The sequence below is a fragment of the Mobula hypostoma genome, chromosome 7, assembly GCF_963921235.1.
Source record: "Mobula hypostoma chromosome 7, sMobHyp1.1, whole genome shotgun sequence".
Lineage (NCBI taxonomy): Eukaryota > Metazoa > Chordata > Chondrichthyes > Myliobatiformes > Myliobatidae > Mobula > Mobula hypostoma.
Genome location: NC_086103.1, coordinates 76,471,902 through 76,497,716, shown reverse-complemented (window position 1 = coordinate 76,497,716; position 25,815 = coordinate 76,471,902). Strand labels below are relative to the sequence as shown.

The 25,815-nt window shown below is 43.0% G+C and overlaps 1 protein-coding gene across 1 annotated transcript; it reads left to right on the top strand.

The window, feature by feature from the left end:
* The first annotated feature begins 2,869 nt into the window (after nt 1-2,869).
* LOC134348958 (cytochrome P450 26B1-like) lies at nt 2,870-25,659 on the top strand. The gene is made up of 6 exons (XM_063052767.1): nt 2,870-3,067; nt 5,780-6,004; nt 16,790-17,065; nt 18,836-18,991; nt 19,144-19,413; nt 23,803-25,659. The coding sequence occupies exons 1-6, from the start codon at nt 2,870-2,872 to the stop codon at nt 24,151-24,153; spliced, it is 1,476 nt and encodes a 491-aa protein (XP_062908837.1). The 3' UTR covers nt 24,154-25,659.
* The last annotated feature ends 156 nt before the right edge of the window (nt 25,660-25,815 follow it).

Genomic DNA, 25,815 nt, shown 5'->3' with positions numbered 1-25,815 from the left:
TAACCACATCCTGCATCTGGTCAAATAGCAGTGGGGTCTCAGAGCATGTTTTTTCCCATGCCTTTCAACTCTACCCTGCATTTTGGATGTAGAGACTAGGCGAAGAGCACAACTGGAATTATTAGTATGTCCGTCCATCGTCAACGTTGATGAGGACTTCGACACCAAATGCTGTCGAGACTAGCGTGTGATTTGGACTTAAGTGAGGGAGAGTTGCGCAGCGTCAGCCTCACTCTTCCCAATTCCCATCTGGATCCAGTGGCAAGACAGAGTTGAGACGGCTGGAGATGGGACTAGGCGCAGTGGATGATCAGGACGTCTTCTGTGTCTTGTCCTGCTCTACACGTTCCACAACGCTTGCAGAGACCGCCTTCTTGACCGTTGGACCTTCTATCGGTCTCGTCCGTTCAATCCGCCGGAGTCTGTCTTCACATGCTGGGATAGACAACTCCCTATCTCACCGAGGGTTTGAGACCCGTCGGCTACCCTCACCTGGTTTAGCCGGCTTGTCAAAGCCGTTGCCTGGGATGTGGCTACTGTCGCATGCAAACAGCTACGGGGAGCCACGGGTGAGAGCTGAGTGCCAGGTGGGGACCAAAGGTGGGCTAACTGCCTTGAAAAGGACGCGACATGTTCCCCCACCAGAGGTGCTACCCCTCTCTGACACCCCATTCACCCCGGAATTATTAGTAAAGCACCACGGAAGCCACTTCCTGTGATGTACATACATATGCCATTTAAATAAAGCACAAAAGCAACAATTAAACTAGGAAGTTCATAAGAAAGGTTTTACAGCAGAATGTTATTATCGAAGAATATTTTCTGCACTTGGAAACGTGGCAACACAGCTGATATCTATTCAGACCACACTCCACATACACATCAGATTCATCAAAAAATACAAGAAGAAAGAACCTTGTTCCAGATAAAAACCTGTTAGCAAGCGAGAGATGGTTTAATGAAGAGATTACCTGCAGCAGTAACCTATCGATACTCCCTTCAGATTGTGAACATTCTGGGTAATCTCAGCATTTTCCCCTATCCCTCCCTTCTTTTTCTAATCCCCATCCTGGTGTCTTACCTCTGCCTGGTATCTCCTCCTGGGTCCCCTTCTCCTTCCCTTTCACCTATGGTCCACTCTCCTCTCTTGTCAGATTCCTTCCAATCCAGCCCTTTATCTTTCCTACCCACCTGCTTCACTTTTTACCTTCTAGCCTTCTTCCTTCCCCTCCCCACATCTTTTTTATTCTGCCATCTTAACCCTTCCATTCCAGTCCTGGAGAAGGGTCTTGACCTGAAACCTTGACTGTTTATTCATTTTCATTAATGCTGCCTAGCTTGCTGAGTTCCTCCAGCAGTTTGTGTGTGTTGCTTTGGATTTCCAGCGTCTGCAGAATTTCTTGTGTTTATAATTTCAATGGTTTTTTTTCAGATTTCTGGTAGTTCCCATGTTTTATTTCTATCACTCTGACATAACTGGCTTGGGTCTGGGGATAGCTCAGAGGAAAGAATGTGTCACATTATATAACATGGATATGGATTAATATGGATATTACCCAATCCCACCATTTTTTAATTTATTCAAAAACAAAGAGATGTTGCAGTTTCAACATAAAATCTTATTATTTGCTGTTGAAATTGCCTTTTACTTCCAAAGTATAAATTGGCATCCCCTTAAAAACCAGTTTGGCATCAATCAAGCTAATTTTTTAAGCTCCCCTTCTTTCTGCAACACATTCCTAGAAGTAACAGAGATTTTGGAAATAAAATACACAAGAAGGCAGTTTCTCAATGCTAATGAGTTTTATTTGGATTCCAGATAGTTATCTTTTCCAAATTCCTCACATACTAAGCCAGTTATTGGACTGATAAATAGTAACTTGTGTGAAATGTATTATGAAGGTTATATAAAGCATTACTATATAATTGCCAGTGTCTTTCTAAAATAAGCCTGCAGATGTTGAGTCACAGCCAAACTGTAGTCAATGGGGGTCACGGATTCTAGTCATTACTGAACTACTTTTTTAATGGTGTTGCTGAACTGGGGGGAGACTAGAGCTGAATTGATAGTAAGTGACCATTTGTTCAGAGAGAAGCTGTAAGTGTATTCTCCAGCTGAAGAAAATAAGTTGAAATCTCTGCCACCCCAATGTTTGTGGAATGGAAATGAATTCCAAAAACATTTCTGAATAATGTCCCATCATTCAATAACAGTAAAGATGAGTACAAAATGTTCTGGTATCTTTGTATATTCTATTGCATGTTAGTCATTTATCTCAGCTCTTATGTTTTCTCCTGACTAATTTTTTATTTACTATCTCTCTCTCTCTCTCTCTCTCTCTCAATACAGCAGACGTCACATTTAATTCTAAGCTCCTTGTATGAAATAATCTGTCCAAGTGTGTCAGTACTGCAACACAGGAATCTTTTTTGTTTAACTCTTCCGGTAGATCTCCAGATGCTCAGCAGATATACAAGATCGCAGGGATTCACTTAACGATCGGAATTATCTACCCCGGCTTGCCTCGGATAACTGGAAGAGGATCTGATCGTCAAGTTGCTGTACCTAGAGCAGGTAAGGAGATGGAGAAAGTGGCTGAGAGAAGAGGCGAATGGTGGGTGGGGGAGGGTGAGTGTAAAGGTTGATGCTTGGCTCCTGTCCAGTGAAATACCAAACAGCTGAGTGTATATTGGAGCCTCTATATATACAGGCTATGTAGTATTTCTAATTCAGATAATTGCAATTGGTCCACTGATGGACTACAGGGCTCTTGAAACTACAAGCAAATAATTTTGGTCCAGTTTTGTTGGGAGTGGAGAGTACAAGGCTACTTTTCCAAAGGCTTTTGTTTAGTTAAAGCTTCTGAGAATGGCTCAGATGGCAGCATTGTCATTTCCGGTCAGCCTCTTTGCTCCTGTGGCTCCTGTCATCCTTCTAGTGGCTGCCTGCATCTATTTGTGGCAGCTTCAGTGGAATCTGAGACGAGACAGGGATTGGAAGCTCTCTCTGCCCCCAGGATCTATGGGACTTCCGTTTGTTGGAGAAACCTTCCACTGGTTCCTACAGGTATGTCTGACTGGTGATTGTACAGTGATGTGGTGGGAAAGTAAACTGGTAGGTGGTAGGTTAGTGTTTATATCACTTTTGACATTTTGACCTTGTTTCCACTTGTGTCATGTTACCCTTGCTATAAACTCCTGGAAAACTTGTATATCAGAATTCTGTGTAGAAACATCCAAAAGAGACAATTTACAGTATTCTGGAGACCATGAGACTTAAGGAGTGGGATTAGGCCATTCACCCATCAATTCTGCTCCACCATTCCATCATAGCTGATTTATTATCCCTCTCAACCCTCCTCACCTTCCTTCTCCCCGTAACCTTTGACACCAGTACTAATAAAGAACCTATTGATCTCTGTTTTAAATATACTCAAATACTTGGCCTCCACAGCTGTCTGTGGCAATGAATTACACAGATTCACCACCCCTGCCTTAAGAAATTCCTCCTCATCTTGTTCTAAAAGGACACACTTCTACTCTGAGGCTCTGTCCTCTGATCCTTGACTCCCCCATTATAGGAAACATCCTCTCCATGTCCACTCTATCTAAGCCTTTGAATATTTGATAAGTTTCAATGTTCCCCATGAGTTCCATAGCTTTTATGTTAAAAAAAATTGCTTATGCGTGACAGTAATCAACCCTTGGATTTCTTGAAGTGTTTTGCAATCATTGCTGTAAGATGGAAAACCTGGCAGTCACTGTGCTCACAGCAGGCTCCACAAATAGCATTTGATAATAACTAGATGTGATGCTGATTGAGAGGAGAAAGTTAGCCAGAAGATTTGGGGATTACTCTTGTGTCTTTCTTCTTTGAACTAGTCAAACCATTTAAGTGCATCTGAGAGGGCAGACAGGTGTTGACTTACTGTAACACTTTATCTGAAAGGCAATGCACTGTAGTGCTGAAGGAGAGTACCGGTTTTAATTTTGTGCTCCTGTCTTTGCAAGACTTTAGTGCATTTTCCAAATTCAGAATATTTAACATGCTTTCCGGCCAACTAATCATGCTCATTTTTGTAAGTAAAAATATGACAGCTGACTTATATGCAAGTTCCCAACATACAGTGAGACTAGCGTGGTAGTGTAGTGGTTAACACAGCGCTTTACGGTACCAGCGACTCGGGTTCAATTCCCATCGCCGCCTGTGAGGAGTTTATACGTTCTCCCCATGACCACGTGGGTTTCCTCTGGGTGCTCCGGTTTCCTCCTACAGTCCAAAAATGTACCGGAATTGTAAATTGTCCTGTGATCAGGCTAGGATTAAATCGGGGTTTGCTAGGCAGTGAGGCTGGAAGGGCCGGAAGAGCCTACTCCGTGCTATATCTCAATAAATTAAAAAGTAGACAAATCTAAATAACTCCTGCTGCTCTTCCAAATATTACTAAGGGACTTTTCGTCAACTTGGTGCGACAAAGAGAACCTCATCAGCACTGGCGAGTGTATAGAGTAGTGACTGATCACTGTAAACCTTTTCCAAAACTTGGGGTAAAAGTATCTAACCTCCTTGTAAAAGTACCTGAAGACAAATTTCCAACCCAACATCTCAAAGCACAAACACTAGCTTGGTGCAAGACTGGAACAGCAGCTCAGATCCTGGGTTCGAGTCTCAGCGGAGGGGGGGAGTTGGTGGAGACCTTCATACTTTATTTTCATTTATTTATTTTGCAGTACAGCACAGTAACAGGCCCCTCTGGCCCAACGAAGCCGTGCTACCCAGTTACACCCATGTGGCCAGTTACACCCACGTGACCAGTTAACCCACCAACCTGTACCAACATGGATAACTACTCCTGCTAAGACAGCAGATGATGTATTGTCACAATAGACACACAGACTCCAGTATGACAGGCAGATGCTTCATGGTTTCAATTGTCCAGGGTTCTTTTCGGTGTGGAAGAAGAGCTTGAGCAACAGCAAAAATCATCTAGAGCATGCAAATAGGAAAGATGGGCTTGTGCGTGCAGAGCCTCTCTCAGTTTCAAACCAATACCTTTCTGGTGAGGACATCTGGTGAAGATTTAGGCATGGCTTCAGGTAGATGTTTTGCACAGCTTCAGTTTGAAGATCTCTGGAAGATCTGTTCAATGGGTCTGTAATCTCTCCCCATTTCACAGAGTGCTTCATCTTTCTATCTCCTTCCCTCTTTCTTGTTCTATGTTTCTCTGCCTTCCCCTCAGTTCACTAGATGATCCTCTTCCCTATCATGACTCCGGTCTGGATTACTTCCAAGTGCAAGTCTTTTCCTTCATGATTTCCACAGCAAGAGCAAATCTTCAGAAGCTGAAATTTGAGTCCCAGGAAAGACAGTAGGGATGGCAGGGGGTTATCAGATGAACATTGGAGGTCAGAGAACATTCATATTGACTTTGTCTGCTTTTCTTCAAAACCACATTAGGCAGGGCCAGGACAAGTGCTGTGAAGGACAGTATAGTCACGTTGAGGCAAGGTGGTTCTTGGAGGGAGTGGGCAGTGAGGATTTGAATGGTAACTGTGGATGAGAAGGCTTATGATTTTGTGTATGTGTGAATTAAGGTGCAAAATTGATTTACTAACTAATTGCCATTTCTAGGAGAATTTCCTGACATGGCAATTTTTATTTTTCTAACGGTAAATATTGTATAGGAAAATAGAACTGTGAGTTAGAAAGAAAAGCAAAGCACTTCCACATTGTGTACTTTTTAATGCACAGTTTGAGCCTGACCTCCACTTTTTACAGGGCTCCAAGTTCCACGCCTCCAGAAGGAAGCGATATGGAAACGTGTTCAAAACGCACTTGCTTGGACGACCCGTGGTGCGTGTGACAGGCGCCGAATATCTACGCCCTCTGCTGATGGAAGAGCATAATTTGGTTGGTGTCAGCTGGCCTCGCAGTGCCCAAGACATGCTGGGGCCCAATAGCTTGGCAAACTCCATCGGAGAAACACACATCCACCGACGCAAGGTACCCACCCTGCTAGGGAATGCCAAACCTGAAACTGGTTCCTTACCGCGGGCAGCAAGTTGCAAATGATGCTTGGAGGCTAAGATTTAAATTGGCAAAGAGGTCTTGAACCCAATTGAATTCATACTCCAAAGTCAAATGATGTGTAATAGAACCTTTAACTGTCTCTACCTTAATACTCACAAGAATTCAGAATTGAATGAGGTTCAGAATCAGGTTTACTATCACCAGCATATGTTGTGAAATTTGTTGACTTTGCAGCAGCAGTATAATGCAATACATGATAATAGAGAAAAAAATGTGAATTGCAGTAAGTATATATTAAATAGATAAATTAAATAAGTAGTGCAAAAATAGATATTAAAAGTAGTGAGGTAGTGTTCGTGGGTTCAATGTCCATTCAGAGGGGAAGAAGCTAGTCCTGAATCAATGAGTGTGTGCCTTCAGGCTTCTGTACCTCCCTCCTGATGGTAGCGATGAGAAGAGGCCATGTCCTGAATGATCGGGGTCCTTAATGATGGACGCCGCTTTTTCGAGGCATCGCTCCTTGAAGATGTCCTGGATACTATGGGGGCTAGTGCTCATGATGGGGCTGACTAGGTTTACAACTCTCTGCAGCTTATTTTGATCCTGTGCAGTGGCACCCCACCTCCATACCCCACGGTGATGCAGCCAGTTAGAACGCTATCCATGGTACATCTGTAGAAATTTGTCTGTGTCTTTGGTGACATACCAAGTTTCCTCAAGCTCCTAATGAAATATAGCCACTGTCATGCCTCCTTCATGACTGCTTTGATCTGTTGGGTCGAGGATAGACCCTCAGAGATATTGACACGCAGAAGGATGGTAATCCCAGCATTAATTCTACAACTGTGAGACCAGGGATGTCATTAACTCAGAACAGCTGTAACAAGAAACAAGTCTCTTCCTAGAGTTATGGAGCAACACAGTATGAAGACAGGTGTTCAGCCACTGAGTCCATGCTGACAACATTTTCCACCTAGCTCATCCCAATTTCCAGTGTCCGACCCATATCCACCCAGCTTCCTACCTTCCACATACCTATCCAACCTGAAATGAAAATATTGTACTGCCTCAACCACTTCCTCTGGCAGCTCCTTCCATACACTCACCACCCCCTGTGTGAAAAAGTTGCTGCTCAGGTCTCTTTTAAATCTTTCCCCTCTCACCCTAACCCTTTACAGCCTGGTTTTGGACTCTCCTACCCTGGGGGAGAAGAATATTACCACCCACCTTGTCTTACTGCTGTTGGTTGTTCCTTTCCGAGCCCTGTGGCACATCAGGCGGCAACCCTGGAGATTCTTTGGCAATTTTGTCTGCTTTCTTTATGAGACAGAGTTAGCTCAATGCTCAACCCAGCACGGATGGAAAGCGTGCAAGGAGCCGGCCAGTTCAAAGTCCGGCCACTACATCATCGACCAGCGTCCACCTAATCTGTGCCCTCCATAGACTTAAACATTTCTATAAGGCTACCCCTCATTCTCCTATGTTCCAAAGAATAAAGATCTCCCTGGCCAACCTCTCCCTATAATTCAGGTCCTCTGGTCCCGGAAACATCTTCATTTGGCTTTTCTACACTCTTACCAGATTATTCACGTCTTGCCTGTAAGAGGATGACCTAAACTGTATACGGTACTTCAGGTGCTCACCAATGACTTGTACAAGTGCAACATAATAAAACAAGACCATTAAAGCACAATACAGGCCACTCAGAGTATGCCTCATATCATCTTATACATCCCTATCAAGTCACCTCTCCCCCTCTTCCGCTCCAAAGAGAAAAGCCTTAGCTTGCTTAAACTATCTTAATATGACATGCCTTCTAGACTAGTCAGAATCTCCTCTGCACTCCCTCTAAAGCTTCCACATCTTTCCTATAATGAGGCAACCAGAACTGAAGACGATAGTCTGAGTGGTCTGACCAGAGAGCTGCAACATTGCCTTGTAGCTTTTGAACTCCATCCCCCGACTAATGAAAGACAACACTCCAAACACGTTCTTTAAAACCCTATCAACTTGCAGGGCCACTTCAAGGGATTTATAGATGTGGACCCCAAGATCCCTCTGCTCCTCCACATCGCTAATTCTACCATTAACCCAGTATTCTGACTTCAACTTCAACCTTCCAAAATGAATAGCGGAAATGTGAAAAATAGTGGAAAAATGTGATAGTGGAAATGTGTGCATAGAGTCGGAGGAGGTAGCGGGGTACTTAATAAACACTTTGCTTCAGTATTCACCAGGGAAAAAGACCTTGGCAGTTGTGGGGGTGACTTACAGTGGACTGAAATGCTTGAGCATATAGACATTAAGAAAGAGGATGTGCTGGAGCTTTCGAAAAGCATTAAGTTGGATAAGTCACCGGGACCGGATGAGATATACCCCAGACTACTGTGGGAAGCAAAGGAGGAGATTGCTGAGCTTTTTGTGATGATCTTTGCATCATCAATGGGGATGGGAGAAGTACCAGATGATTGCAGGTTGCAAATGTTGTTCCCTTGTTCGAGAAAGTGAGTAGAGATAACCCAGGAAATTATAGACCAGTGAGCCTGACTTCAGAGATGGGCAAGTTGTTGGAGAAGATCCCGAGAGGCAGGATTTATGAGCATTTGGAGAGACATAATCTGATTAAGGATAGTCAGCATTGCTTTGTCAAGGGCAGGTTGTGCTTTACGAGCCTGATTGAATTCTTTTGAATGTAACAAAACACATTGATGAAGGTAGAGCTGTGGATGTAGTGTATATGGATTTCAGTAAGGCATTTGAAAAGGTTCCCCATGCCAAGCTCCTTCAGAAAGTAAGGAGGCATGGGATCCAAGGAGACTTTGCTTTGTGGATCCAGAACTGGCTTGTCCAAAGAAGGCAAAGAGTGGTTGTAGAAGGTTCATATTCAGCACGGAGTTCGGTGACCAGTGGTGTGCCTCAGGGATCTGTTCTGGGACCTCTCCTCTTTGTGATTGTTATAAGTGACCTGGTAAAGAAGAAGAAGGATGGGTTAGTAAGGTTGGGGCTGTTGTAGATAGTCTGGAGGGTTGTCAGAGGCTACAGTGGGACATCAATAGGATGCAGAACTAGCTGAGGAGTGGCAGATGGAGTTCAACCCAGATAAGTGTGAAGTGGTTCATTTTGGTAGGTCCAATTTGAAGACAGAATATAATACAACCGGTAAGACTCTAGGCAGTGTGGAGGATCTGAAGATCTTGAATCCGTGTTGATAGGACACTCAAAGCTGCTGCGTAGGTTGACAGTATTGCAAGAGTATTGCTGCTAGTTCTACTACCTTCTCAGTATCCTACAGCTTTCATCATTTTGTCGGTTAAGCACTGTATTCATTCCTTATTGAAGTCCAGCAGGGTATCTGCTTTCACCATTCAGCCAATCACCAGACACCTGCTGCTTTTGGTGATAGATCCATGAATTAATCCCTGAAGATATATGTTACTAATATATTCCAGACTCCTCATGTGTGAGGAAAGCACAGGTTGTAACAAATTAATGAGACCAGAAAAATCCCAGATTCCTCCAGTTGTATACAGAAGGGCAGAATAGGAAGTGATGCAATTTGCCTCAGGGACAATCAGCTGATGGCTTTTGCTCTTGATCATTATCATGAGGGGAATGGAAATAGAATCAGATTCCTGCGTCCAGTCCTCTTGAACAAAGGCAAAAATGAGTCATTTAGAAACCATGTCCAGCCAGAAGTGCTGTGCAGTTCAGTCATTCAAGAGTTCAACTTAATATCAGAGGATGTATACATTATACATCCTGAAATTCTTCTTCTTCGCAGACATCCATGAAAACAGGAGAACGCGGCAAAGAATGAGTGACAGTAAAAACGTTAGAACCCCAACCCCCCATTCCCCCCACGCACAATCAGCAGCAAAGCAATGACCCTCCCCTCTCCCACTTACTTCCAGAAGAAGAGCATCAGTACCCTCCTCCCACCAAGCAAGCAATCGCAAAGCCCCCAGAGAGGCGACGGTCTACAGTACAGCAAAAACTAATCGTTCACCCGACAATTTGATGTACCACAAACTCTCTCTCTCTCCCCCTAATACAGGGACAGAGAGGTGTCTCGCTTTCACAGTGACACGGACGACCAACAAAAACAAACATCTGGCTGATATTAAAGTCTGCCATGTCGCTTTTTTTTCAATTCTCTAACGCGAGAATCGGCAACAAATTCTCCCCCACCAACCAGAGAGAGAGAGAGAATACTGAGCCCCCGAAGGCCGATCTGCTGTTACCAATGTTCCACTTTCTCCCGCAGTGCTTCAGTTACCAGCACTGGCACAGAATCAGTTCATCCCAGGGCCGCAAAACCTCAGAACCCCAAAGGCACACTCGTCTTCTATCACGTCCAGTCGTGAGTCCCACTGCTGCAAAGAACCAAAGTTTAAGTGTCAGGGTCTTCGACAGATCCCCATCCACCTTGAAAAGGAAAAAGAGAGACATTAAAGGTAGAAATCAAGATGTTTCCACAGATGAGCTCGAAGAAGTCATTGTCGAGCGCCATCATAGCTCCACTCCAATGAGCCATGCTGTCTTTCTCCGTCACATGAGATGCTCTTCAGGCAGTTCAATTCAATCCATGTGAAACAGTTGAGATCACTGGGTATGATGAAGTCTTTGAGACCAGTAACATCCCAGCCACTGTAACGAAAACCTGTGCTTTAGAATAAGCCACATTTCCAGTCTAACTGTAACAATACCACACTCCTACCTGACACTGAGGAGACTTTCTCCCAGGAAATGTCCTATCCACAAAAAGCAAGACAAATGCAATCCAACCAGTTACCATTCAATTAGTTCACTCTCAGTCATCTGCTGAATGATGTAAGATGCTATCAACAGTTTTGTCACACAACACATATTCACCAATAAACTGCTCATGAATGCCAAGTCTGGGTTTCTCCAAGATCACCCTGCTCAAGGTCCAATCACAACTCTGGTGTGAACAGAAAGACATAATTCAATTCCAGAGCCAAAGTGACCCACGACAACAGAGCAGCATCACATAGCAACAGGGAGAACTGGTAAAACAGAATTTAATAGAAAAGTCTCTATCAGCAGATTCATGCCTCACACAGAGCAAGGTGGTGTGCTTGTTGGAGGTCAGTCAATAAAATATCTAAATAACTGGGCTCAGAACACAGAACTCTTATGACTCAAGCATAATTGATTTTACTTGTGCACAAGGAGAACAACATGGCCCCGATACCAGTTGCAGGACATCAGTACAGGTGTTCCTCAGGGCAATGTCCAAGGCCCAAGGTGGCACGGTAGTGTAGTGGTTAGCACAACGCTTTACAGTACAGGTTCAATCCCCACTGCTGCCTGCAAGGAGTTTGTACGTTCTCCCTGTGGCCCAGAGTTTCCTCCAGGTGCTCTGGTTTCCTCCCACAGTCCAAAGGCATACCCGTTGGTAGGTTAGTTGGTCATTGTAAATTGTCCAGTGACTAGGCTAGGATAAAATCGAGGGATTGCTTCTCTGTTCGAATAAGGGCCGATTCCATGCTGTATCTCAATAAATAAATAAACTATCTTCAGTTGCTTCATCATTGACCTTCCTTCTACCACGAGGTCTGAAGTGGGGAAGGTCATTAATGACTGAACAATGTTCATTTCAAGTTGCAAGTCCTCAGACAATGAAGCAGATCTGTCTGTTCACAGCAAGGCCTGGGCAACATTAATAAGCAAGTGGCTGCTAACATTCACACAACAGAAGTGTCAGACAAAGACCACTTCCAACAAGGGAAAGTCTAACCCCCCCCCCACCCCCACCCTTGACCTGTGAAATGGCACCGCACATTGATTTGGAGGATCTAATACATTGGCATACAGGTACAAGCAGTTAGGAAATGTTGGTCTTTATTGCACAGGGTATGACGTACAAAACTGATGAAGCTTTAATGTCATTTTACCGGACATTAGTGAGACAGTACCCAGACTACTGCCTACAGTTGAGGTCTCTATCTTTAACGAAAGCTGTTTTGTTATTGGATGCAGTGTAGAGAAGGTTCGTTGTTTGATTCCATGAATGGAGGGGTTGACATATAAAAAAGGTTGAGTAGATTGGGCCTTTGCAGTTTGGAAGAATGAAAGGTGATCTATTGAAACATATAAGATCCTGAGGGCATTGACAGGGCAAATGCTGAGAACACGTTTCCTCTAGTCGAGCTATCTAGGACTCAGGCAAAAAGTTTCAGAGTAAGAGACCACATTAAGTAGGCTTGAAGAAGAATTTCTTCTCTCAGATGGTGGTAAATCTTTGAAATTCAAGTTCTGTGGAGAAGTCATTGAAAATATTTAAGGCAGAAACAGACAGATGTTTAGTGTGACGAGAATACACATAAATTAAGATGTTTGCTGGCCTGGGCTTACACCAGTGGCATCAGCAGTGGTCTGCCACCTGTCCTCAGGGGAGGGAGAGATAAGGCACACAATGAAGCAGCATTTGGAGGTGTTAATGAAGGAGCCATCAGTCCGGGTATTGTCTAGAGCGGCTCCCCCTTTGAACCCCGAACTGTTTGAAGTGATGGACAGGCGATCTGGAGATGTGTAATGAAGGGACGGGAGAGAGAGCTGTCTAGAGCGGCTCCCTCTTTGAACCCTGAACTGTTTGAAGTGATGGACAGGCGATACCCCAGCAGGGGGATAAAAAGGGACAGGTTCGCTAAGGACACACACACGACACCCGAGGTAACGAGACCCTGGAAGCGGTGCGCCTCTCACAGGTCGGTGGAAAGTACCGGGCCATAAACGCACAGGGTGGAAAGGTACGATCAGCGGGTACCCGGTGTGTGTCCACCCTCGCTTGGGTGCCGGGATCACTGCAGAGGATCGACCGCATCTGGAGAAGGGGTCACAGTCGGTGACCTCAGGTGACATCACAAAGGACCCGCCCGAAAGCTGCTTGTGAACAATATCGCCGGTCTGTGAGTGGAAGCCGTTCTGAATGATTAGTCGTTCTCATTCTCTCTCTCCCTCCCCCCCACGTTGTCCATCGCCATGGCAACGATTACTGCGAACTGAACTAAATTGGACTGAACTTTGTGTCACTTTGAAATTGGTCATTTACCCCTAGACAATGATAGAGCTTGATTGATGCTGTTATCTTAATTCTGTGCACATGTGTGTTTATCATTGCTGAACTGTTGCATTTATTATCCTTTCGATTACTGTGTTGCTTGTTTCTTTAATAAAACTTCCTTAGTTCTAGGAATCCAGACTCCAACTGAGTGATCCATTTCTGCTGGTTTGGCAACCCAGTTACGGGGTACGTAACATAAGTTAGACTACAAGGAAGCCAAGAGAACAGCCCCTCCATATCAGACAGTGATGCAGCCTGTCAGAATGCTCTCCATGGTACAACTATAGAAATTTTTGAGTGTATTTGTTGACATGCCAAATCTCTTCAAATTCCTAATAAAGTATAGCCGCTGGCTTGCCTTCTTTATGACTATATCAATATGTTAGGACCAGGTTAGATCCTCAGAGATCTTGACACCCTGGAACTTAAAGCTGCTCACTCTCTCCACTTCTGATCCCTCTATGAGAATTGGTACCTGTTCCCTTGTCTTACCCTTCCTGAAGTCCACAATCAGCTCTTTCGTCTTACTGACATTGAGTGCCAGGTTGTTGCTGTGACACCACTCCGCTAGTTGGCATATCTCACTCCTGTACGCCCCCTCATCTCCATCTGAGATTCTACCAACAATGGTTGTATCGTCAGCAAATTTATAGATTTATTCAGCCCACCAAGTCAGCAATGATCAATAAGGACCCATTGACACCAGTCCCATTTATGCCCCTCACAGTCCCTTTGATTCACCAGATTCTACCAGGCACCTCCTATAGGGACAAATTAATCAGGTGTTTGGGATATGGGAAGAAACTGTAGTACAGTCACAGTGAAGGTGTACAAACTCCCACAGAGAGCACCACTGGTGATGATTGAAGCCAGGTCACGGCAGCCCTGAAGTGCCACTGTGCCAGCTTCGTATCCTTTCTCCTGTTTTCCTTCTTTTGTTCTTTCAGTTTTTCACCATCACAGGATGTTGCACGCTTAGATTCTAAGTTCAATCATTTTCCTTCTGCCTCCCTCTCCTTAATACATTTCCTAAAGCTTCACTCCCCCAAGGGTTGCTTTCACTCTTTCCTGAGGTGACTGTTAATGCTTCTGCAAATAGTTTTGAACCTTTTCTTCCCCCAGATCTTTGTATTTCTTTTCCCAAGGGCCAGTGGGAAAGAAAGTCTGAATACTTCTTTAGGTGGAGGTAGACAGCAAGGGGATGATATACTGGGTGACAGATAGCAACATGAAAATGAGCTTACAATCGGTACTGGCTTGAAATGCTGCTCCTAATCCCTATGTTTGGATTTATGTATTATGTTCACCATTACCCTTTACTAGCAACATCCTGGGTTTTATCATTGGACAAAAAAATTAACAGGATCAATTGCAAAACAAGACTGCAAAAGGGGCAGGGTTTCCCTCTGAGTTCAGAAAGCCCCTCCACCATCTGGAAGTCATACCTCAGAAGTGTGATGGATCCCTTGCACTTGCCCAGATGAGAGCAGTTCCAGTAACACTTGTCGTTATCCAAGAGGAAGCAGTCTGCTTGATGAGCGTCTCTTCCACCACTCCAGATACCCACTGCCTCAGTCTGCCTGGCATCATAGTTGCACCGTACGCAATCTGCGAATCAACTCAGCAATTCCACCATCTTTATCATCTTGAAGGACGTGACCGGCAGGCACGTGATAGTACCAACACCCATGGTTTCTCTTCCTGGTCACAGAGAAAGATGTTGCTTTGTTGATACTGTGTCTAAATCCTGGAACTCTCTCAACAGCAGGAGGACTTCATTAACTCAAGCTGATATCAACCACCTTCTTCCCAAGGACAATTAGTATGGCAGGACACTGCCAGCAAGTCCACACCCCACAAATACTCTTTTGCTTGCATCTTTGGAAACAGCTCTATTTCCATCTTTAACATCTCTACTTTTCCCTTTCACGGTTCTTTTGAAGACCCTGACCTGGAGTTACACGCTGATTACGGCTCTTTGCAGGAATGGGACCCACTCTCGGGGTTCCATAACTGGCCGTTGTTCAACACGCCAAAGGTTCGGCCTAAGAGTCCAGCTCAAATTCAGAAGCCTAGGATGTCGGGGCTCTGGAGACGGGTGGATCGAGGGCCGGTGTCATGACAGGAAGACCTGTGTGACGTCAGGGGAGTCGGGATATCTGCTGTGTGCCTGGAGAACCAGGATCTTTGCAATCTTCAGGCACAGAGCTCGAAAAAAGCGATATAACAGACTTTTAACATCGTAAGCCAGCGAGTTGTTTGTTCTGTCTCCCCACTCGCTGGGAAAATGGAGGCATCTCTTTCTCCCTTATAGGGAAAGGGAGAACCTGCAGTATGTCGAATGCCAGGTGCAACGCAAAGTCTTTGGGGTAACTGCAAGTCTGTGTCTTTGCTATTGCTTTGCTTGAGTGCTCAGTGGTGGTACCAATGCTTGTTTTTTTTTGCTGGTGGGGGGACGGTGGATTGCTACTTGCTGTCACTAACGCGCAGGAGGGGGGAGCTTGGGGTTTTAACATTTACTTTCATTCATTCTTTGGGGCACTCCTCTGTTTCCCTGGATGTTTTGCGAAGAAAATACATTTCAGGATGTATATTGTATACATTTCTCTGACATTAAATTGTACCTTTGAACCTTTGAACCTGAAATACATTTGAAATATGGGAGTAGAATCTGAATCTCCTGCTTACCTCAAGGTCTTCTTAAGAATGTAAACCTAACTCCCTAGCAAGATTGGCTGAACAAAATGCGGAGAGTGGAACTTGTTTGCTGACTCTTGGTATCTTGCATCTTGGGCATGTTATCATATCTCTTGACTTATTATTCCAATTATTTCATGACAACCCAACTGTGTACAGCTGAGTCAGGGAGAGGGGGACATTGAAAACCATTAATCAAAATGCCTGAAAACGAGAAAAGGAGCAACATCAAAACTGAACTAGAATGAATCTTACTGATTGCCCACCCTCACCAATTTTGATTCTGATTTTCTCAAGCAAAGCTAACTAAACCACTTTATCGAAATAAAAATGCTGGAGATTGATCTTGTTCAATATTTATGAGATATTCATGTATTTATAATCATTATATAATAATATTTATGAGTAGATATTCATAAATATTTATATTTATAATAGTTATATAATAATATTTATGAGAAGATATTTATAAATATGATTAATAAATCTATGTTTTGATATTTTCTTATAGCAGGAGGTTATTTTGCCTATTGCAGTGATGTTCACACACAGTACTGGTTTTTTTTTACAAACTACTAACTAGCTTTATTTCCTTGTGCACATTGAAACAATGCGAAGACCAATACAGATTGGAGAATGATCTTGTTCAGGGAGGGATTACCTGTTGAACAACATGCTTCTTATGCATGGATACTGATATTGCCACAAAAAATATTTATTCCCTTTTCTTTCCCTCTCAAACATCTGATATTCCGAAGAATATTTATCCATGTGACGGGGAGAAAATTCAAACTCTGCATAATTGGTTGCTAATGTGAAAATGTCTCATTCTACAGCACTTTAAATGTTAAAGAAATTGGACTTCTGAATTAGTATCTTGTTATTCGATTTTGTAATAAATATTACTCGCCACCCTCCTGAATTTTCTTTACACTTCAAACCTATCTCCATGACGTTATTCTATTTTGCTACAGGTCTACGCAAGAATTTTCAGCCATTCTGCTTTAGAGAGTTACTTGCCACGAATTAGGAGTCTGGTGGGTGAGACAGTAAATGACTGGTGTACCAGGCATCAGCCCGTCACAGTGTATCCTGAAACCAAACAGCTCACATTCCGAATAGCTGTGGCAGTTCTACTCGGATCCTTGCCGGGCAAGGAGGAACTAACCGATCTGTTCAGCACTTTTGAGCAACTCACCAGGAATATCTTCTCACTGCCCTTTGACATTGCAGGCAGTGGCTACAGAAAGGTATGCTTAAATCGTGCTTCTAACTCTCTCAGAACCAGATCTAATAACTTGGGTCAGCTTTCTGGGGTCATGGTTACAACAAAACTGGTGCTCAAGTGGATCTTTGCAGGAACAAGCCTACCATGACTTCTTTATTGCAGGGTAATGTTAGGCTAATTGGCACCTCCCTTGGAACTCTCTGTAAATATTACCCTTCTGCTGTATAGTCAATTGGAACTATAACTCGCTCTGTCACTCGAACTCTGTAAGGCTTAAATCTGAACTTCCCTTCCTTAATCTCCACCTTCCAACCTCTCACTTTCCTCCTTTGAGACTCTTCTTAAAACCCTCTCCTTTGACCAACTTGGTCCTACTCTTGGCTTTGTCTGACTTAGTGCCAAATATTGTCTGACAAAGTGCCAATGTCACTAAGATAAAGACACTCTGTTACTCCATCTTCTGGTTGACTGCTGGTCCAGATTCATCTTGATCTTGGTGCAAGAACATCACTCTCCTTTCTGTGGTTGATTTTAGTACAGACATCAGCCACAGTGTTTGCTCACAGAGGATGATGATTTTGTCTGCCGGGTTTTGTTTTCAAAAACCAGTATGTGGAAACCAAACTATCCAAGCTTTCAGGACTTCCCAAGATTTCTAAGCCTCTTACCTTCTGTTAAACAGTCCTTACACTCTCACCAATCAAAATTTGGGTCTTTTAATATTTTGTTAAGAAGCCAGCATCAAAGTTATTTCTCAATACTTCTCTAAAGCAACTTTATTACAGTTATGGTGCTCTGTAAGTTCAAGTGCAGTTATTGACAACTAAAATTTACTTATATCCACTTTTTTAAATATTCCCTGATTCTTTCCCACACTTACCTGACTTGTCAGTGCTGTTTGAGCCTATGTGTAAATGATTGGTGAATCTTGCTCCAAATTGCTAGCTTGTACTTCTCCCCCTGCCCCCACCTCACCTTCTTATTCTGCTTTTGTTCCCCTTTCCCAGTGCTGACAAATAGTCTCGGCCCAGAACATCAACTGTTTATTCCTCTCCACAGATGCTGCCTGACCTTTTTAGTTCCTCCAGTATTTCGTGTTGCTCTGGATTGCAACATCTGCAGAATTTTGTGTGTTTATTACTACCAGACAAGCATATGGTTCTTTTTAAAAAGCATACTTTAAAACAGCATTAAAGTCCTGTCTGTCTCTAATATTCCAGCAATGAACCCTTGGAGAGTGAAATCTGGGTTTAAACTTCAATGTCGCCTTTATTAACAGAAAACTGAATATAACAAGAGATTTTATATTGTAGAAAGTAAGCTATCTGTTGACATAAGAGCAGAAGAAAACAATTGGAATAGGCTGCTCAGCCCCTCTAACTTGCCTCATCATTCAATACGATCATAGTAGATCTGCCCCAGGTTTCATCTTTGATTTTGTCCAGGTCACAAACACCCTCAATTCCTTTACCTGTCAACTATTTATTCATTTCTTCTTTGAATATCCTTAGTGATCCAGCCCTCACAACTGTCCAGAGTAGAGAATTCCAGAGATTCGCCAACGTCAGTGAGAAAAAAGTTCCTATTCACCATAGTCTTAAGTAACAGCCCCTGACCTGGCAACTATCCCCTGCTTTGAGATTCCCTCTCTAATGGAAACATTTCAGCATCTACCCCGGTATACCCCGAATGACCTTATATATTTTAATAAGATTGCAGTGTGGTCTATATAAAAAAAATCAGGGAGATGAAAAAATAGACAGAAAAGTCACGCTTTGCCCTCTTATTCCAGGGTATTCAAGCTCGGGACAAGCTCCATCTGTACTTTGAAAAGGCCATAGAGAATATACGCGAGTCCAGTGCCTGTGAGGAAAACCCCGGTGCCCTGAGCATCCTGATAAAGAGCAGCAAAGACCACAGCGTGGAGATGAGCACACAGGAATTGAAGGTAAGATTGTTCAGCCAGTGAGCTAGTTGACCTGTTCAACTTGGTGACAGGTCATCTACTGGCATCACATGTCAACATTGCAAAAAGGAAGCTTGTATTGCAATGTCAGAAATGCTCTCCTCTGATGGTGAAGTGTTGTTATTTGATTGCAGGAAGCAGCAGTGGAGCTGATGTTTGCTGCCTATGCCACCACAGCCAGTGCCTGCACCTCTCTCGTCCTTCAGCTGCTGAAGAACCCAGCTGTCTTTGTCAAGCTGAAAGGAGATCTCCAGACTAGGGGAATCACTGGCAGGGAGGACACTTTACATCACGCTGCTATCACCCACCTGCACTACCTGGACTGTGTGGTGAAAGAGGTGCTGAGGGTGCTCCCACCTGTGTCGGGGGGCTATCGAGTGGCCCAGCGGACTTTCGAGCTGGCTGTGAGTTTTCTTCCTCCTGACATCTCTCCGTGACTGCACTGATCTACATGTTTGTGTTCTTGTGGAAAAGCTTGAAGTGTTTCTGAGTATATTTGATGCTGTTACTCTTGTGGGATAACTTAATCTAAAGAGGATTTAAAACATTTAAAACATTCAGAACCATGTGCATTACTTCTTCGCAGCGATTAAGACAAACTGTTACATCTTATCCTTTACTTACAATGACACAATCATCCCAGTCACAGCAGTCCTGTTAACTCTATGTCCCTGTAACCCCACAACTTAATCTCTCTTACACATGCCTCTTAGCTTCCCCCTTGATTCTCCCACTCAGAGGTAATTTACATTAACTTAGCAGCTTCTGTTTGGGATGTGCGAGGAAGTGCACTTGGTTGTGATGAGAAATGTACGAATCTCTCACGGGCAGCAGTCCATGTGTCTGTGAGGTGGCAGTGCTGTAATGTCACGCAAGCCCTTACTTTGCCTTTTTCCCATCCCTTACCGCATCTCTTCCACTGCCAGATCAAAAGCAATTTGTGTGGAGTTTGTGAGCTGACCTGAAGTGGGTATTAATTACATTTAGCACACAAGGATTTTTTTTCTGTCAATCTCTTAAAAATATATCCAATTTGTAGAGGGAATATCACCTGACACCAGAAAACGCACAAGCATTAGCTGCAGGCCATCCTCGCCCCTCACATACAGCAGGAAAGGTTGAGTGTGCAGTGGGGGTAGCTGGTACCTCCTGTGCTCTTGGTACTGGTCTAGAGGCAAATTTCTCTCCAAGAGAAATACATTACTATCATAAGGTGGTTAAGAAGGCTTATGGAATGCGTGCTTTTATTAGTCGAGGCATTGAGTCCAAAAGTCAAGAGGTTGTGTTGCAACTTTATAGGACTAGAATATAAAAGCAAGGATGTAATGTTGAGACTTTATAAAGCACTGATGAGGCCTCTCTTAGAGTACTGTGAGCAGTTTTGGGTCTCTTATCTTAGAAAGGATGTGCTAAAACTGGAGAGTTTTCAAAGGAGGTTCACAAAAATGATTCCAGATTTGAATGGCTTGTCATCTGAAGAGCAATTGATGGCTCTGGGCCTGTATTCCCTGGAATTCAGAATGAGGGCTGAATTCATTGAAACCTATTGAATGGTGGAAGGCCTTGATAAAATAGATGGAGAGGATGTTTCCTATGATGGGGGAGTCAAAGACTGGATGATACAGCTTCAGAATAGAGGGGCATTCTTTTAGAACTGAGTGAGGAGGTATTTCTTTAACCAGAGAGTGTTGAATCAGTTCAATTTGTTGCCCCGGGCAGCTCTGAAGGCCAAGTCTGTATGTATATTTAAAGCTGTTGATATATTCTTGATTGGTCAGGGCATGAAGGAAGATATGGGGAGAAGGCAGAAGATCGGGACTGAGAGGAAAATTGGATCAGTCATGATGAAATGGTAGAGCACACTTGATGGGTCAAATGGCCAAATTCTGCTCCTATGTCTTATGGTCTAACTCTGACTAAGCCACATCTGGAGTCTTGCATTCAAGTCTGGTTGCCCACTATAGGAAGGATGTTGAGACTTTGTAGAGGGTGTAGAAGAGGTTTACCAGGATGCTGCCTGGTGTAGAGGTCATGTGCTATCACAAGAGGCAGGACCAACTTGGGTTGTTTTCTTTGGAGCAGCGGAGGCTGAGGGGAGATCTGATAGAGGTTTATAAGATTATGAGAGACAGAGATAGAGTAGACCGGGGGTATCTGCTTCCCAGGATAGAGATGGCTAATACCAGAAGGCACGCTTTGAAGGTGAGAGGAGGTATGTTCAATAAGGATGTGAGGGTTACGTTTTTTTAAAACTCAAAGTGGTGGATGCCTGGAATATGCTGCCTGCTATTGAGGTAGAGGCAAATACATTAGAGTATCTTGGCCTGAAACGTCAACTGTTTACTTTTTTCACAGATGTTGCCTGGCCTGCTGAGTTCCTCCAGCATTTTGTGTGTATTAATTTGATGTCCAGCATTCACAGACTTTCTCTTGTTAGTGGCTTTTAAGGGAGGTTTAGATAGGCACACGAGTGTGAGGAAAATGGAGAGATATGGACATTGTGTAGGTAGGAAGGATTCGTTTTTGATTTACTTTTTAGCTGGTTCAGCACAACATTGTTCCTGTGCTGTACTATGTATTAAAATATATCACTGAAGAAGGTTCACAGTCTGAAACGTCATTCCATAAATGCTGCCTCACCTGCTGAGTTCCTTCAGTTTTGTATGAGTTACTAAAATAAATTGTCTGTAATGATCAGAACTCATGCTCCCGGGGATTATCCCCCATTATCTATGTTAACTGGGAGTAAGAGAAAATTCCTGTTGATGGAAGATAATTTAATACTGGGCTAATCATACTAGGGCTCAGTTTATATAACTGTTGGTGAGGCATGTGATGGAATTCACACCTGGCAGGCTCTGCCTGTGGGTATGTGGACAGATTAGGCAAGGAAGTTGGCACCATAATAAGCTTAATCAGTAGATGAGCAACATCTCTGGTAGCTGATTGTGGTTAAGAAATTGCAGACTGTAATCATGATCTGCCCTATCTTTTCACAACTAAGCCCAAGACCTTTCTCAATTAGCCACCATTGAACTTCCATGTAGCACCATGAGACTAGACTTTCATGACATAATCACCAGGGAATCTTGGCATCTCTATTTCAGCTATTCCATAATACTTACAGTACCTATAAAAGGTATTCACCCCCCTTGGAAGTTTTCATGTTTTATTGTTTTACAGCATTGAACCACAATGGATTTAATTTAGCTATCATTGACACTGATACACAGAAAAAGACTTGTGTCAAAGTGAAAACAGATCCATACAAAGTGATTGAAATTATTTACAAATATAAATCAAAATAATTGATTTTTAAGTATTCACCCCCTTCAAGTCAGTATTTAGTAGATGCACCTTTGGCAGCAATTACAGCCTTGAGTCTGTGTGGGTAGGTCTCTATCAGCTTTGCTCATATGGACACTGCAATTTTTCGCCATCATTCTTTACAAAACTATTCAAGCTCTGTCAGATTGCATGGGATCGTGAGTGAACAGCCCTTTTCAAGTCCAGCCATAAATTCTCAATTGGACTGAGGCCTGGACTCTACTTGGCCACTCCAGGACATTAACTTTGTTATTTTTAAGCCATTCTTGTGTAGCTTTGGCTTTATACTTGGGGTCATTATCTTGCTGGAAAACAAATCTTCTCCCAAGTTGCAGTTCTCTTGCAGATGGCATCAGGTTTTCCTCCAGGATTTCTCTGTATTTTGCTGCATTCATTTTATCTTCAATCCCCACAACATGATGCAGCCACCACCATGCTTCACGATCAGACCATAGCACTTTCTTTCAGATGACTTCAAGATCTCCCATATGCCTTGCGGCAAACTCTAGCCAAGATTTCATGAGTTTTTTTATCCAATAGTAACTTTCTCTTTGCCACCCCCTTAAAGCTGTGACTGGTGAAGCACCTGGGCAACAGTTGTTATATAGGAGCTTGTAACTCCTTCAGAGCTGTCATCGGTCTCTCGGTGACCTCCCCCACTAGAATCAGAATCAGGTTTATTATCACCGGCATGTGTCGTAAAATTTGTTAACTCAGTCCCCTTTTTGCACAATCACTCAGTTTTTGAGGACGGCCTGCTTTAGGCAGATTTACAGTTTGCCATATTCTTTCCATTTTTTGTTGATTGATTTAACTGTACTTCAAGGGATATTCTTTGACTTGGACTTTTTCTTGAATCCATCTCCTGATTTGTGCTTTTCAACAACCTTTTTGCAGAGTTGCTTAGAGTGTTCTTTTGTCTTCATGGTGTAGTTTTTACCTGGGTACTGACTCACCAGCAGTTGGATTTTCCAGATACAGGTTTATTTTTATTACAATCAATTGAAACACTTTGACTGCACACAGGTCTCCAAAAAACAGATCTCCATTTAGCTAATTACGTGACTTCTAAAACCAATTGACTGCACCAGTGATGATTTGATGTGTCATATGGGTGGGGGGGGGGCGGTAAATACTTACACAATTATTTTGTGTTTTATATCTGTAAATATTTAGATCTCTATGGAGAGATCTGTTTTCACTTTGACATGAGTCTTTTTTTTTCCTGTTGATCAGTGTAAAAAAAGCCAAATTAAATCCACTGTGATTCAATGCTGTAAAACAATACAACATGCAAACTTCTAGGAAGAAGTGGGGGTGGGGGTGAATACCTTTTATAGGGCATTGTAAACATTTTTAAATACGTTGTTCTCTTTTAAAAGGGTTGCATAAAAATGTAATCATTGCTGTTTCTGAGAGATAATAAAATGAATATGTAAACAAGCCATACTTTGTTTCTTTGACAGGGTTTCCAGATTCCCAAAGGATGGAATGTGTTGTACAGCATTCAGGACACACATTACACTGCTCCCATATTCCAGGATCCTGAAATATTCAATCCAGATAGATTTGCCAAAAATCAAATGGAAGGCAAGAACATCCGCTTCCATTATCTGCCTTTTGGTGGAGGTGTTAGACGCTGCCTTGGCAAAGAGCTTGCAAAACTAATCCTGAAAGTGTTCGCTATTGAGTTGACTAGTGTTAGTCATTGGGAGTTAGCCACCAAGACATTCCCCAAGATGCTGTTGGTACCAATTATGCACCCAGCTGATGGATTGAAAGTGTGGTTTTCCTCTCAGCTTTCCGACAGGAGCTAGGTTTCTGGAGGAAACACTTGCAATGTGATTGAATGTTTAAGAACTCATTACATGCTGGCAGTTTGATTTGTTTTCAATTCCAGGTTACAGGGCACAACATTAAAGAGAACTCAAAATCGACTTCTGAAGTATGGCAGCAGACTCAGATGTAGAGGCTTCTACGGGGTCAACCAAAGGTGCTTTTTTTTTAGATGATTGCGAGATCCTGCTGGACATTAAGAACTGCAGTTCTACTCTATCAAGTTGCCCATTGGCAGAGACATTGAAGGAATTGGACTTGGTGGGGATCGCGCTGCTTCCTGCACCAGAGTCATTGAGCACTCCAAAGGCAAGTTGTCTTAGATGCTTTTCTTGTGATCGCTAGAAGCTGTTGGACAACGGTGAAGAGGAATGCTGCCAATCGAATCCATTGGTTTATTGGCAAATGGCAGGGGAGCTGCGTGGCCTCAGTTGTAGTAAGAACTAGACCTCAAGCTCTGGTGTCGTTTGTTTGCAGCCGCCTGGGGGAGAAGCATTGGAGTCAGGCATTCCACCAGAGTGCCAGAAGCAGTGTGGCATGCCCTCTCTGCTGGAGTCTGTGTTGTTTCCCCCTGTCCCCAGTGTTCGCTCGGCAGAAGACAAGACATATTGTGTTCCACTGCAAACTGTTACAACATTCATGGACTCAGGGACTTGACCTTTTGTTTTGTGTGACTGTATTTTACTGCTATCATATTTGTGCCTTGTGCTGTGTATGACTGTTGGTACTGTTGGCCCCAGAGTAACACTGTTTTGTTTAGCTGTATTTGTGTATGGTTGAATGACAATTGAACTTGAATTGATAGTGTACTGTTCAAGTAAATCCATTAACATCCCCATGCTATAAGAACATTAAACACTATTCTGCAATGCAAGGGGGTGTTCGGACCCAGTGTCCACATTAAATAGATGCAGGTAAAAAAGGCTCTAGTAAGAAACAGGGTAGAATTTTGACTGCACTTAGCCTAACATTAGTAGAAGCTCCTTCTGAAGATTGTATAGTGTGATTTTCAGACTTTTCTGATCAATAACTTTTATGCATTTGAATTGCTCAGTTAGTGCATACAGAGCAAAACCCCCCTGCTGTGGACCGTGATACTGGCTTGAGCCATTTCAAACTGATTTCACATCAGCAGCTAGAAGCCAATAAATTTAAGAAGTATCCATACAATTAGTTCAGTGGTACCCACCTATTAAGCTATCTAAGCCATTATAATCTTTTTGAAGAAATGTTTAATGCCCTCCCTACAAGCATTTTACCACAGTACAATGTTCCAATCAATTCAAATGAATTGAGTTGTACAAGAGTTATTAAAACTTTGCTTCAACTCACATACCAAATTCTGACATTGCACTATGGTAGTTGCATGTATTTCTTTTGAACACGTGAATATCTTTGTATGTGATTTACTTTATATCATAAACAGAAAACTCTGCAGCTTTAACTGTATATTTCATTTGTCATCAGCTTTAGTAAACATTCACTTATACAAGTACTATCCATTGATTATGAAAACTACCTTTTAATAATTTTGATGTTTCTATTAAAGCCATTATATGCTTTTCAGTAAGTACCCCACAGCCCTTAAAAGAAATGTGAAAAAGTAATGAATTTTCCCCGTGGTGCTCATTTTCCCTTTGTCA